The sequence below is a fragment of the Salvelinus alpinus genome, chromosome 28 (assembly GCF_045679555.1).
Source record: "Salvelinus alpinus chromosome 28, SLU_Salpinus.1, whole genome shotgun sequence".
NCBI lineage: Eukaryota > Metazoa > Chordata > Actinopteri > Salmoniformes > Salmonidae > Salvelinus > Salvelinus alpinus.
Window position 1 is genome coordinate 27,349,707 of NC_092113.1, and position 15,575 is coordinate 27,365,281.

The 15,575-nt window shown below is 44.4% G+C and overlaps 1 protein-coding gene across 2 annotated transcripts; it reads left to right on the plus strand.

Annotated features, from left to right (window-relative positions):
* The first annotated feature begins 117 nt into the window (after positions 1-117).
* LOC139557589 (cysteine/serine-rich nuclear protein 2-like) lies at positions 118-14,609 on the plus strand. 2 transcript variants are annotated; one of them, XM_071372591.1, is made up of 5 exons: positions 118-256; positions 6,907-7,079; positions 7,362-7,624; positions 7,899-8,195; positions 13,497-14,609. In XM_071372591.1, exons 2-5 carry the CDS (start codon positions 6,920-6,922, stop codon positions 14,481-14,483), a joined length of 1,707 nt encoding a protein of 568 aa, XP_071228692.1. In that variant the 5' UTR covers positions 118-256; positions 6,907-6,919; the 3' UTR covers positions 14,484-14,609. The 2 variants fall into 2 exon arrangements, with proteins under 2 accessions (XP_071228692.1, XP_071228693.1); XM_071372592.1 differs by lacking the exon at positions 118-256 and adding an exon at positions 6,223-6,330.
* Positions 14,610-15,575: the final 966 nt, after the last annotated feature.

The window sequence follows — 15,575 nt, forward strand, 5'->3', positions numbered from 1 at the left end:
AGTCCAATATCTACTTGAAGCCGGTGTAGCCTACAAATGCAGAAATAAGCATTCATACTGAACAAATTAACAACAGTTTTACTTAAAAACAATCGTTAGCCTATCGTTACATCTCGAAAGAAAGAGCCTAAAACTGTCAGTAAAAAATATGAAAAAATCTAAATAGGGCGTTACAAGATCCATGAACAATCCTCCGTGAATAAAAGGAACGTTCAGCAGTTGATCGGGAGAAGAGAGGATCTTTTTTCTGCTTAAGGTAAGGAAGGCACTTGGGTTTAACGTTTTATGAGCCTGGGCAGTTTGCCATTGTACGTTAGTGATGGGGGTGAGATGGTATGCTGGAGAGACGGGGTCTTTAGAGGCTCCTATGTCTGACAATTAGATTTAGCTACATTATTTCCTACTGCACCCAGTCTGTCGAGCGTCAGTCCATTTACAAAATATAGATTGCTGTCGTTTTCGGCACTCCGACGTTTTTAAGGTTTATTATCAGCACGTAGTCGACTGTGCGTAGCTTTAGGACGCTCCTACAAATTATATTGCACGCAGTCAGGAATTTTGGAAACAAGGCACAGTCTCACAGTTTCTGTAGTAGTCTACCAAACAATATGCCTATAGGCTAGTCTTCTTTTACTCTTATAATTGTAGAAGATTGAGTCTAGCCTATGCCCATTATTGTCATTCCCGATACTAGAATAGTCTATGGTACTCTAATTTGGTTGAATTTGATTAGGTCATCATCATGAGATGTAACATTTAGTTTTTTCTGATAGCCATTACTGCAACCTGGTGGTTTAATGCCAGGCTAAATGATGAACAGTTGTATTGAACAGCTTTTGTTTTATTAGGCCTACAAGCTCACAGTATGAAAATCAAGGCCTGATACATTGTCCTCTGTATGTAATAGGCTAGCCATTAACTGATGTTGGCTGTCTGGCCACCCTCTTGATTGTGATTAACCTGCATGGTTGTAATTGTATCAGTCAAATATTTTTGTGATATTTAGGGGGGGGGGGGGGGGGGCATTACAACTTTTTGCAATAACCACAGCATGTTTTGTGTAGGAGATTGGTGCTGCCTCCTGTAAGGTAATTCTGTGACAGGTAATACATAACGTGTAATATGCATGTAACAATTTTCCACTGTAAAAGACAAATGGAGACACATTTACTTGCAATGCAATCTCTACAGTGGGGCAAAAAAAGTATTTAGTCAGCCACCAGTTGTGCAAGTTCTCCCAATTAAAAAGAGGAGAGAGGCCTGTAATTTTCATCATAGGTACACTTCAACTATGACAGACAAAATGAGAAAGAAAAAAATCCAGAAAATCACATTGTAGGATTTTTAATGAATTTATTTGCAAATTATGGTGGAAAATAAGTATTTGGTCACCTACAAACAAGCAAGATTTCTGGCTCTCACAGACCTGTAACTTCTTCTTTAAGAGGCTCCTCTGTCCTCCACTCGTTACCTGTATTAATGGCACCTGTTTGAACTTGTTATCAGTATAAAAGACACCTGTCCACAACCTCAAACAGTCACACTCCAAACTCCACTATGGCCAAGACCAAAGAGCTGTCAAAGGACACCAGAAACAAAATTGTAGACCTGCACCAGGCTGGGAAGACTGAATCTGCAATAGGTAAGCAGCTTGGTTTGAAGAAATCAACTGTGGGAGCAATTATTAGGAAATGGAAGACATACAAGACCACTGATAATCTCCCTCGATCTGGGGCTCCACGCAAGATCTCACCCTGTGGGGTCAAAATGATCACAAGAACGGTGAGCAAAAATCCCAGAACCACACGGGGGGACCTAGTGAATGACCTGCAGAGAGCTGGGACCAAAGTAACAAAGCCTACCATCAGTAACACACTACGCCGCCAGGGACTCAAATCCTGCAGTGCCAGACGTGTCCCCCTGCTTAAGCCAGTACATGTCCAGGCCCGTCTGAAGTTTGCTAGAGAACATTTGGATGATCCAGAAGAAGATTGGGAGAATGTCATATGGTCAGATGAAACCAAAATATAACTTTTTGGTAAAAACTCAACTCGTCGTGTTTGGAGGACAAAGAATGCTGAGTTGCATCCAAAGAACACCATACCTACTGCGAAGCATGGGGGTGGAAACATCATGCTTTGGGGCTGTTTTTCTGCAAAGGGACCAGGACGACTGATCCGTGTAAAGGAAAGAATGAATGGGGCCATGTATCGTGAGATTTTGAGTGAAAACCTCCTTCCATCATCAAGGGCATTGAAGATGAAACGTGGCTGAGTCTTTCAGCATGAAAATGATCCCAAACACACCGCCCGGGCAACGAAGGAGTGGCTTCGTAAGAAGCATTTCAAGGTCCTGGAGTGGCCTAGCCAGTCTCCAGATCTCAACCCCATAGAAAATCTTTGGAGGGAGTTGAAAGTCTGTGTTGCCCAGCAACAGCCCCAAAACATCACTGCTCTAGAGAAGATCTGCATGGAGGAATGGGCCAAAATACCAGCAACAGTGTGTGAAAACCTTGTGAAGACTTACAGAAAACATTTGACCTCTGTCATTGCCAACAAAGGGTATATAACAAAGTATTGAGATAAACTTTTGTTATTGACCAAATACTTATTTTCCACCATAATTTGCAAATAAATTCATTAAAAATCCTACAATGTGATTTTCTGGATTTTTTTCTTTCTCATTTTGTCTGTCATAGTTGAAGTGTACCTATGATGAAAATGACAGGCCTCTCTCCTCTTTTTAAGTGGGAGAACTTGCACAATTGGTGGCTGACTAAATACTTTTTTGCCCCACTGTATATGTAGTAATGAATAGGCTAGCTTCCACTGAAACTTCAACAGAGAAGCGATTCGTTGCAGTCCCATATTTTCCATAGGGCCATAAAATCAGATTTGAATTCTGACGCTTGGTTTTAATCTCATGGGATGGGATGCTATTTATATGATAGTGAAGATCATTGAAACCATGAAAGGGTCACAAAGATGTATAGAGGGAGTCTGTTCAAATGTCTCAGCATGGCCTTATTTGACCCTCTGCTGTTGCCAGAGCCGCCTCCTGTCCCTGGCATCGAAATCCTCTGCTATTGAAAGGGGCCCGCTATGTTTTATAGGAAAAGATAAAGGGACATAAGGCTGCCTATCTAGAGAACAGCTAGTTTGTCTTTCCGTTCATGTAAACCTCTAACTAGCTGCTTTCCTAGTTGCCATGGTGATTATTTTCCAGACTCAATGATTTGGAAGCAGGATTTTCATGAGAGAGAGAGTGATGGGGGTAAGAATACAGATAAAAGGAGAGTGAGACCACACCAAAAAGCTGATGTCACTCCGTTGTGGTATGAGGAATCGACCCACGGCCCAGAGACGTGCTCCGGGGATTCTTCTTGATCTACTGTAGGCTATTTAGAATGTACTTACAGATCCAGATTTGATTTAATTAACAGATGTTTATAAACATTTACAGTGAGATTTATATCATATTTTGTTATTCAGATAGCCCCATAGGATGTACAGTTGAAGTCTGAAGTTTACATACACCTTAGCCAAATACAGTTAAACTCAGATTTTCACAATTGCTGACATTTAATCCTAGTAGAAATTCCCTGTCTTAGGTCAGTTAGGATCACCACTTTATTTTAAGAATGTGAAATGTCAGAATAATAGTAGAGAGAATGATTTATTTCAGCTTTTATTTCTTTCATCACATTCCCAGTGGGTCAGAAGTTTACATACACTCAATTAGTATTTGGTAGCACTGCCTTTAAATTGTTTTTCTTGGGCCAAACATTTCAGTTAGCCTTCCACAAGCTTCCCCAATAAGTTGGGTGAATTTTGGCCCATTCCTCCTGACAGAGCTGGTGTAACTGAGTCAGGTTTGTAGGCCTCCTTGCTCGCACACGCTTTTTCAGTTCTGCCCACAAATTTTCTATAGGATTGAGGTCAAGGCTTTGTGATTGCCACTCCAATACCTTGACTTTGTTGTCCTTAAGCCATTTTGCCTCAAATTTGGAAGTATGCTTGGGGTCATTGTTCATTTGGAAGACCCATTTTCATCCAAGCTTTAACTTCCTGAATGATGTCTTGAGATGTTGCTTCAATATATCCGCATCATTTTCCTGCCTCATGATGCCATCTATTTTGTGAAGTGCACCAGTCCCTCCTGCAGCAAAGCACCCCCACAACATGATGCTGCAACCCCCGTGCTTCACGGTTGGGATGGTGTTCTTTGGCTTGCAAGCTTCCCCCTTTTTCCTCCAAACATAACGATGGTCATTATGGCCAAACAGTTCTACTTTAGTTTCATCAGACCAGAGGACATTTCTCCAAAAAGTACGATCTTTGTCCCCATATGCAGTTGTAAACTGTAGTCTGGTTTTTTTATGGTGGTTTTGGAGCAGTGGCTTCTTCTTTGCTGAGCGGCCTTTCAGGTTATGTCGATATAGGACTCGTTTTACTGTGGATATACAGTGGGGAGAACAAGTATTTGATACACTGCCGATTTTGCAGGTTTTCCTACTTACAAAGCATGTAGAGGTCTGTCATTTTTATTATAGGTACACTTCAACTGTGAGAGACAGAATCTAAAACAAAAATCCAGAAAATCACATTGTATGATTTTTAAGTAATTAATTTGCATTTCATTGCATGACATAAGTATTTGATCACCTACCAACCAGTAAGAATTCCGGCTCTCACAGACCTGTTAGTTTTTCTTTAAGAAGCCCTCCTGTTCTCCACTCATTACCTGTATTAACTGCACCTGTTTGAACTCGTTACCTGTATAAAAGACACCTGTCCACACACTCAATCAAACAGACTCCAACCTCTCCACAATGGCCAAGACCAGAGAGCTGTGTAAGGACATCAGGGATAGAATTGTAGACCTGCACAAGGCTGGGATGGGCTACAGGACAATAGGCAAGCAGCTTGGTGAGAAGGCAACAACTGTTGGCGCAATTATTAGAAAATGGAAGACGTTCAAGATGACGGTCAATCACCCTCAGTCTGGGGCTCCATGCAAGATCTCACCTCGTGGGGCATCAATGATCATGAGGAAGGTGAGGGATCAGCCCAGAACTACACTGCAGGACCTGGTCAATGACCTGACGAGAGCTGGGACCACAGTCTCAAAGAAAACCATTAGTAACACACTACGCCGTCATGGATTAAAATCCTGCAGAGCACGCAAGGTCCCCCTGCTCAAGCCAGCGCATGTCCAGGCCCGTCTGAAGTTTGCCAATGACCATCTGGATGATCCAGAGGAGGATCACTCGCTGTGTTTGGAGGAAGAAGAAGGATGAGTACAACCCCAAGATCACCATCCCAACCGTGAAGCATGGAGGTGGAAACATCATTCTTTGGGGATGCTTTTCTGCAAAGGGGACAGGACGACTGCACCGTATTGAGGGGAGGATGGATGGGGCCATGTATCGCGAGATCTTGGCCAACAACCTCCTTCCCTCAGTAAGAGCATTGAAGATGGGTCGTGGCTGGGTCTTCCAGCATGACAACGACCCGAAACACACAGCCAGGGCAACTAAGGAGTGGCTCCGTAAGAAGCATCTCAAGGTCCTGGAGTGGCCTAGCCAGTCTCCAGACCTGAACCCAATAGAAAATCTTTGGAGGGAGCTGAAAGTCCGTGTTGCCCAGAGACAGCCTCGAAACCTGAAGGATCTGGAGAAGATCTGTATGGAGGAGTGGGCCAAAATCCCTGCTGCAGTGTGTGCAAACCTGGTCAAGAACTACAGGAAACGTATGATCTCTGTAATTGCAAACAAAGGTTTCTGTACCAAATATTAAGTTCTGCTTTTCTGATGTATCAAATACTTATGTCATGCAATAAAATGCAAATGAATTACTTAAAAATCATACAATGTGATTTTCTGGATTCCGTCTCTCACAGTTGAAGTGTACCTATGATAAAAATGACAGACCTCTACATGCTTTGTAAGTAGGAAAACCTGCAAAATCGGCAGTGTATCAAATACTTCTTCTCCCCACTGTAGATACTTTCGTACCTGTTTCCTCCAGCATCTTCACAAGGTCCTTTGCTGTTGTTCTGGGATTGATTTGCACCTTTCACACCAAAGTACCTTCATTTCTAGGAGACAGAAGGCGTCTCCTTCCTGAGCAGTATGACGGCTGAGTGGTCCCATGGTGTTTATACTTGCGTACTATTGTTTGTACAGATGAACGTGGTACCTTCAGGCGTTTGGAAATTGCTCCCAAGGATGAACCAGACTTGTGGAGGTCAACAATAGTTTTTCTGAGGTCTTGGCTGATTTCTTTTGATTTTCCTATGATGTCAAGCAAAGAGCAACTGAGTTTGAAGGTAGGCCTTGAAATACATCCACAGGTACAGCTCCAATTGACTCAAATGATGTCAATTAGCCTATCAGAAGCTTCTAAAGCCATGACATCATTTTCTGGAATTTTCCAAGCTGTTTTAAGGCACAGTCAACTTAGTGTATGTAAACTTCTGCCCCACTGGAATTGTGATACAGTGAAATAATCTGTCTGTAAAAATGTTTGGAATAATTACTTGTCATGCACAAAGTGGATTTCCTAACCGACTTGCCAAAACAATAGTTTATTAACAAGAAATTTGTGGAGTGGTTGAAAAACGAGTTTTAATGACTCCAACCTAAGTATGTAAACTTTCGACTTCAACTGTATGTATTATTACTATGCCTACTGTCTAATTCTCAAATGTCTTGGCTTGATGAAAATCTTATTTGTTATATGCCTCACTGACCTTCGCTATTGTATTCATGAAGTCTTTCCAATGGTTTACCTACGCATGTGCCAGACTGATTCTCTCTCTCTCTCTCTCTCTCTCGTTATCTCTTTGGGATGACTGCCAACTGCCTGTCTCTGACCATAAGTCTGTCTGTCTCTCCACCTTCAGACGCCAAGTTTCCATGGAGGCAGTTTCATCTCTCAGCCTCAAGCGAAGATTCGAGGAGGTGGACAGTGGCTCTCCATACTCTACGCCCAAGGACTCGGACGATGACATCTCCAGCAGTGACAGCGCTGACAGCTGTGATAGCCTCAACCCCCCCTCCAGTACTGCACTCATACGTAAGGGCTAGGCTACCGTAAAACCGGCAGTACTTGTTGGCTAAGTTACTCGCCAAAGACTGATGTATGTAGGCCTACTGACTGCACTAGGCAAATAGTTAGCAAAATGAAAAGTGAATTTCAAGTCCAGCTGAAATAGGCTTGGTGTTAAAGTGTATGGTGGAATATTACTCTATAATAACCCTTATACTATCTGTGGTTATAATCTGTTTATGGAAACTGGTCATCCATCCTTACCCTTTTCTCTTCCCTGTTCTTTTCTCCTCCTCCTTCCCTACCCAGCGACCTCCATCTTAAGACGTCACAAGCCCTCTTCAGGCCGGAAGCGGGTGCGGTTTGATGTGGTGACGGTGTACTACTTCCCCAGACGGCAGGGCTTCACCAGCGTGCCCAGCCAGGGAGGCAGTTCCCTGGGCATGGCTCGCCACCACTGCTCCATCCGCAGCTACACCCTGGGAGAGTTTGCCTGCGAGCAAGAGACCAGTCACCGCCACGCCCTGCGTCAACATCTCCGCCAGCAGAAGCTCAACGCTCGCAAGATGAAGGTGAGGTCAAACATTGATATTTAGTTACATTTTAAAGGACCTCCTTGGGTTTAAATGAGAAATCCCTGTTCAGATTAGAATCATAATTGGGATGCAGGCACATTTAACTTTACAATTGCATAAATCATGTGTTGATATCAATGGAAGATTTGCACTAAAACTTGAGTTATGCGCATGCATCCCCAGTCAGAATTCCACCCTTAGTGAGCTTTGTATGTGTGATTGTTTGTTTTAATGTTCTGTATGTATTCTGTATTCACCCCATCACCTCCAGCTGACACGTAATGGTACGGTGGAGTGTGCCCAGGCTGACCTGCTGACCCTCGACAATGTATCAGACGATGACCTTGACGTGGAGGGGGTGGAGGTGGATGACTGCTTCTTCCTGCAGCCGCTGCCCACCAAGCGGCGCCGCGCTCTCCTCAGGGCTTCTGGTAACGCCCGCATAGATGCCCGGGAGAAGGCTGAGCTACGAACCATCAGGCTGTCCAGGGAGGAGTGTGGCTGTGACTGCCGCTTCTACTGTGACCCCCGCCACTGTGGCTGCAGCCAGGCTGGCATCAAGTGCCAGGTGTGTGTTTGTGCGTGAGATGTATCTGTACAGCACTCAGTACAGATTAGGATTTAATATTTTCCCAGTATTTGACAAATGTTCCATCCCGAAAATACATCACTTTTCTCCTGGGTAACCTGGTATTTTTCTGCTCAAACTGGAAGTGTAATTTTAAAGCATATAAATATGTCTGGATTTGATTAAAGCTTTGATCGGCATAAAAATTCAAGCCTGTTGCTACCTTAGCCTGAGGAGACATATATTAAAGACATTTATGAGCCCAAGCCCAAATGATTGTTCTGTTATCCAATACATAGCCTATGATATACCCTATAAGCTACCGCACATTACGCAAGAGTCAGAAAAACATAATAGCCCATAGATGTAGTGATGCTATCTTAGGTAAATAAATGAAACATGCTCCAGTAAGCTAATCTTTTTGAGTGTGGACTGTATTACTGTACTGTATTATACTGTATTATATGGACTGGAATTACACACTTCCTTCAAACCATGAAGCTGGGAGAGAACATGCCATGCTGGTGCAGGACATGTGGCCTACAAAGTTACAATTGTAGGCTAGCGAATTAGATTTTAATTTGAAAATATAATAGGACATATTTACATTTTTATAATTAATAGGGTGACGCATATATACCTGTCATAATATTTCCCCCAGTTTTGTGCGACGTGCGTGAAGGTGAGCGCAGGTGCGTATTGTGCAAGAGACAGATGCTATAAGTTAGAAGCTTATGCATAACCCATCATTCATTAGCTAAATATAAGGCTAATACGGCCAGAAAGAGGAAGGCTAGGACATTTACTATATATATACAGTGGGGAGAACAAGTATTTGATACACTGCCGATTTTTTAGGTTTTCCTACTTACAAAGCATGTAGAGGTCTGTAATTTTTATCATAGGTACACTTCAACTATGAGAGACGGAATCTAAAACAAAAATCCAGAAAATCACATTGTATGATTTTTAAGTAATTAATTTGCATTTTATTGCATGACATAAGTATTTGATACATCAGAAAAGCAGAACTTAATATTTGGTACAGAAACCTTTGTTTGCAATTACAGAGATCATACGTTTCCTGTAGTTCTTGACTAGGTTTGCACACACTGCAGCAGGGATTTTGGCCCACTCCTCCCTACAGATCTTCTCCAGATCCTTCAGGTTTCGGGGCTGTCGCTGGGCAATACGGAGTTTCAGCTCCCTCCAAAGATTTTCTATTGGGTTCAGGTCTGGAGACTGGCTAGGCCACTCCAGGACCTTGAGATGCTTCTTACGGAGCCACTCCTTAGTTGCCATGGCTGTGTACTTCGTGTCGTTGTCATGCTGGAAGACCCAGCCATGACCCATCTTCAATGCTCTTACTGAGGGAAGGAGGTTGTTGGCCAAGATCTCGTGATACATGGCCCCATCCATCCTCCCCTCAATACGGTGCAGTCGTCCTGTCCCCTTTGCAGAAAAGCATCCCCAAAGAATGATGTTTCCACCTCCATGCTTCACGGTTGGGATGGTGTTCTTGGGGTTGTACTCATACTTCTTCTTCCTCCAAACACGGCGAGTGGAGTTAGACCAAAAAGCTCTATTTTTGTCTCATCAGACCACATGACCTTCTCCCATTCCTCCTCTGGATCATCCAGATGGTCATTGGCAAACTTCAGACAGGCCTGGACATGCACTGGCTTAAGCAGGGGGACCTTGCGTGCGCTGCAGGATTTTAATCCATGACGGCGTAGTGTGTTACTAATGGTTTTCTTTGAGACTGTGGTCCCAGCTCTCTTCAGGTCATTGACCAGGTCCTGCCGTGTAGTTCTGGGCTGATCCCTCACCTTCCTCATGATCATTGATGCCCCACGAGGTGAAATCTTGCATGGAGCCCCAGACCGAGGGTGATTGACCGTCATCTTGAACTTCTTCCATTTTCTAATAATTGCGCCAACAGTTGTTTCCTTCTCACCAAGCTGCTTGCCTATTGTCCTGTAGCCCATCCCAGCCTTGTGCAGGTCTACAATTTTATCCCTGATGTCCTTACACAGCTCTCTGGTCTTGGCCATTGTGGAGAGGTTGGAATCTGTTTGATTGAGTGTGTGGACAGGTGTCTTTTATACAGGTAACGAGTTCAAACAGGTGCAGTTAATACAGGTAATGAGTGGAGAACAGGAGGGCTTCTTAAAGAAAAACTAACAGGTCTGTGAGAGCCGGAATTCTTACTGGTTGGTAGGTGATCAAATACTTATGTCATGCAATAAAATGCAAATTAATTATTTAAAAATCATACAATGTGATTTTCTGGATTTTTGTTTTAGATTCCGTCTCTCACAGTTGAAGTGTACCTATGATAAAAATTACAGACCTCTACATGCTTTGTAAGTAGGAAAACCTGCAAAATCGGCAGTGTATCAAATACTTGTTCTCCCCACTGTATATATACACATGCACTGAGTGTACAAAAGATTAAGATTACCTACCTAATATTGAGTTGCAGCCCCCCTTTTGCTCTCAGAACAGCCTCAATTCATCAGGGCATGGACTCTACAAGGTGTCCAAGTGGTCCTCAGGGATGCTGGCCCATGTTGACTCCAATGCTTCCCACTGTTGTCAAGCTGGCTGGATATCTTTTGGGTGGTGGCCAATTTTTGATACACATGGGAAACTGTTTAGCATGAAAAACCCAGCAGCGTTGCAGTTCTTGACACAAACCGGTGCGCTTGGCACCTACTACCATACCCCATTCAAAGGCACTTACATATTTTGTCTTGCCTATTCACCGTCTGAATGGCACACATACACAATCCATGTCTCAAGACTTCAACATCCTTTTTTAACCTGTCTCCTCCCCTTCATCTACACTGATTGAAGTGGATTTAACAAGTGACATTAATAGGGGATCATAGCTTTAACCTGGATTCAGCTGGTCAGTCAATGTCATGGAAAGACTAGGTGTTCTTAATTTTTTGTACAGTGCATTCGGAAAGTATTCAGACCCCTTGACTTTTACCACATTTTGTTACATTATAGCCTTATTCTAAAATTGATGAAATCGTTTTTTCCCTCATCAATAATGACAAAGCAAAAACAGGGCTCTGGCTGGGCCACTCAAGGACATTCAGAGACTTGTCCCGAAGCCCCTCCTGCAATGTCTTGGCTGTGTGCTTAGGGTTGTTGTCCTGTTTGAAGGTGAACCTTCGCCCCAGTCTGAGGTCCTGAGTGCTCTGGAGCAGGTTTTCATCAAGGATCTCTCTGTACTTTGCTCCGTTCATCTTTCCCTCGATCCTGACTAGTCTCCCAGTCTCTGCTGCTGAAAAACATCACCACCATGCTTCACTGTAGGAATGGTGCCAGGTTTCCTCCAGACGTGACACTTGGCATTCAGGCGAAAGAGTTCAATCTTGGTTTCATCATACCAGAGAATCTTATTTCTTATGGTCTGAGTCCTTTAGCTGCCTTTTGGCAAACTCCAAGTGGGCTGTCATGTGCCTTTTACTGAGGAGTGGCTATACCATAATGGCCTGATTAGTGGAGTTCTGCAGAGATAGGAGAACCTTCCAGAAGGACAACCATATATCTCCACAGAGGAACTTTGGAGCTCTGTCAGAGTGACCATCGGGTTCTTGAGCACCTCCCTGACCAAGGTCCTTCTCCCCCTATTGCTCAGTCTGTACAGGCAGCCAGCTCTAGGAAGAGTCTTGGTGGTTCCAAACTAATTCCATTTAAGAATGATGGAGGCCACTGTGTTCTTGGGGAACTTAAATGCTGCAGAAATGTTTTACCAGCCTCCCGGGTGGCGCAGTGGTCTAAGGCACTGCATCGCAGTGTTAGCTGTGCCACCAAAGATTCTGGGTTCGAGTCCAGGCTCTGTCGCAGCTGGCCGCGACCGGGAGGCCCATGGGGCGGCCCACAATTGGCCCAGCGTCGTCCAGGTTAGGGAGGGTTTGGCCGGTAGGGATATCATTGTCTCATCGCGCACTAGCGACTCCTGTGGCGGGCCGGGCGCAGTGCATGCTGACCAGGTCGCCAGGTGTACGGTGTTTCCTCCGACACATTGGTGCGGCTGGCTTCCGGGTTGGATGGGCATTGTGTCAAGAAGCAGTGCGGCTTGCTTGGGTTGTGTTTCGGAGGACGCATGGCTCTCGACCTTCACCTCTCCCGAGTCCATACGGGAGTTGCAGCGACGGGACAAGACTGTAACTACTACCAATTGGATACCACGAAATTGGGGAGAAAAAAGGGGTAAAAAAAATAATATATGTTTTACCAAATAGGGCTGTCTTCTGTATACCACCCCTACCATGTCACAACACAACTGATTGGCTCAAATGCATTAATAAGGAAAGCAATTCCACAAATTAACCTTTAACAAGGCGCACCTGTTAGTTGAAATGCATTCCATGTGACTACCTCATGAAGCTGGTTGAGAGATTGCCTTGATGAAATCTTTGCACACTCTTGGCAAAGGGTGGCTACTCTGAAGAATGTAAAACATAAAATATATTTTGATTTGTTTAACACTTTTTTGGTTACTACATGACTATACAATGTAGAAAATAGTAACATTTAAGAAAAATCCTTGAATGAGTAGGTGTGTCCAAACTTTTGACTGGTACTGTATATACATATCAATCTTGAACATGATGATCTGTTTTTGGTACAATTTGAATGGAAGTGATGGAGACAGAAGGACTGCGAAAGAGTGCTCGCAACGATATTCGTGTGATAGGCTGTTTTAAAACTCTGCAGCTGCAATTAAAAAATAATAATCTTTACATTAAAAAAATAAGGTGATCCCGAATGCTAGATGGAGATGTGCAAATTAGACACAAATTCAGTTGTTATATTTCTGTAGCATAGGCTATGCTGCAGCAAATGTAGGCCTACCTCACAATATTGTTTTTACCATGATGAGATAGATGATACATGCATTGTGAACTGCGCTCCATACTGAGATGCGCTGTCTGTCCCCACCCTGAGCGTTAATGATTGATCATGCAGATAGCAGAGAGAAGGCCGTAGAGAAGCCATATTTAGACATTGCATATAATTTAACAGTTCCATTTCACGTCATGCTGTTCATAGAAATAATGTATTATAATTGAGCAGTTTCTCACAGTTATTTATCTCGGGAAAAGGGAGTAGGTTTGGGCGGGAAATCTTGGTATGCTGGTTCCTGCTTTTCAACCCTAGTACAGATGGCAGCATTAGTATTAAGATGAACAGGAAATCAATGCCTTACAGACATATAATATTCAGTAAAATACAGTATAACGTATATTCTCTCTATTTCCACATATGTTCTCTTCCCAGGTGGACAGGATGTCTTTCCCCTGTGGCTGCTCTCGGGATGGCTGTAGGAACTCGGCGGGCCGCATCGAATTCAACCCTCTGCGCGTGCGAACACACTACCTGCACACCATCATGAAGCTGGACCTGGAGAAGAGGAGGCTGCTGGGGCAGAGGTCGGGTGTTGGGGAGCAGTATGAAGAGTCTGACCTGCTCTCCTCCCCCTCCTCCACCAGGCCTCCCTCCCCAGACCTTGACCTGTCAACAGGGGCCCATGGCCTGGAGTTAGTGGCAGAGGAGAGAGCGGTCCAGGTGGTCCTAGAGGCTCAGGACCTCCTGACTGAGCAGGCCTGCCTGGAGCGGGAGAACGAGATCGCCGTGCTCCACCTGCAAAGTGCCGAGGAGCAGGAGAGGATGAGGGAGGAAGAGGAAGAGGAGGAGGCGCAGAGGGGCAGGGGGGGAGCAGGTAGCCTGGGGGAGCAGGCTCTGTGCCTCCTGCCTGGGGCCCTGCAGGGGGAGCTGTCTGGGGAGCCTGGGGTGGGGGTTGGGGTGGAGGGGGTCCCTATCTCCCTCCTCCAGGGCCCATTCCTCACTGGGGCTACCCTGCTCTGCATCACAGAGAACCAGGAGGGAAATTGGGAGGGGGAAGGGGACAACCCCCGTGGTGGCCTCAAAGACCAGGCCTCCTCCCTGCTATACTACCAGTTAGGTCCCATGGAGAATGAGCCGTTTGAGGAGTCTCAGCCTGTGGAGAATGAGGAGGAGTGTGTAGATAAAGAACCAGAGGGAGGAGAGGAGCAAGAGAGGGCAGAGCATAGAGGTATTACCTGCGGGCAGGATGAGGGCGAGTTTTCGCCCCCGGTGGCTCTGTGCTCAGAGAATGGCGTTGGGGCTGAGGAGGCTAAGGAGGTACCATTCAGCCCCCAGCAGAGCTCCTCAGAAGGGCAGTGTCAGGAAGTGATCTGCTTGGCCACAGGAGATATGTACCCACCACTGCCCCCTGAGGTTTAGTACTAGCACCTCTGCAGATGTTTTGCACAATAGCTTTATTTTGAGCTGAATAAAGCCTACACTACATGGATAGACAGTGTAGTTATCAAAAAGGAGTATGATGTTACAGGTTAGAATTCATAATAATAACCATCATTACTACGATAATCGATTTGAAAAAAATTAGCAGTTCCATTAAAATAAAGTAAAGGAGGGAAAGTCATCCTGAAAGCACACACAGATCTTTCCCCTGCAGCAGTACTGTTGGTTCAGTTATATGTCAATGAAATGCTCTTATTTTAACGGGGTGGAGATCATGGGACCTGTCCCAAATGGCACCCTTTTCCCTTTTATAGTGCACTATTTTAGACCGGGTCCATAGGGCTCTGTTCAAAAGTAGTGCACTATGTAGGGAATATGGTGCCATTTGGCAGCCATGTTGGCCTTAACGAAAGAAATTACATGTTTGTTTGGGAGGTGTAATTGAGTCATTGAGAACTAAGTTGTGTTGTTTTTAGTTCCCGGCACCACAAAGAGACAATGTGGTGGTGTGATCATTAACATTGGCTCTGGGCCTTTTCATAAAAAATTTTTTTTTAACCTTTATTTAACTAGGCAAGTCAGTTAAGAACAAATTCTTATTTACAATGACGGCCTACCGGGGGAACAGTGGGTTATCTGCCTGGGTCAGGGGCAGACCTTGTCAACTCTGGGATTCGATCCAGCAACCTTTTGCTAGGCTACCTGCCGCCCCTCAAGGGAGCATTTCAGAATCATTCAGTGGATTCGAGTGGCTTGATTAAACAAGGGAAAGGGGGATACCTAGTCAGTTGTACAACTGAAAGGAGGTGGGGTTAAGAAGAATATGTGCCCTTTTCTATACTGTAGACCGATATAATAAACAACAGTTGTGTTAAAAAAAAGTGTGAGTATTTAGTGAGCATTGTAAACGTCACGCTAGTCTGGTACACTTCTAACAGCTGTTCAGCTGTAAGTTTTGAAGCCAAATTAGGGCCACTGGTAGTATCTATTCCCCACCTCCCCCTCTGACTGAGAATAGACCTAACAAACAATCCTGGATATACTTGTTTTTGGTGTACTGTATAAGAGTTT

What these genes read in the sequence shown, in the direction of transcription:
- LOC139557589 (XM_071372591.1), top strand. Translation starts at nt 6,920, where the DNA reads ATGGAGGCAGTTTCATCTCTCAGCCTCAAGCGAAGATTCGAGGAGGTG. An exon ending in CTCCAGTACTGCACTCATAC is followed by an intron (nt 7,080 to 7,361) that starts GTAAGGGCTAGG and finishes TTCCCTACCCAG; the next exon opens with CGACCTCCATCTTAAGACGT. An exon ending in AGGCTGGCATCAAGTGCCAG is followed by an intron (nt 8,196 to 13,496) that starts GTGTGTGTTTGT and finishes TTCTCTTCCCAG; the next exon opens with GTGGACAGGATGTCTTTCCC.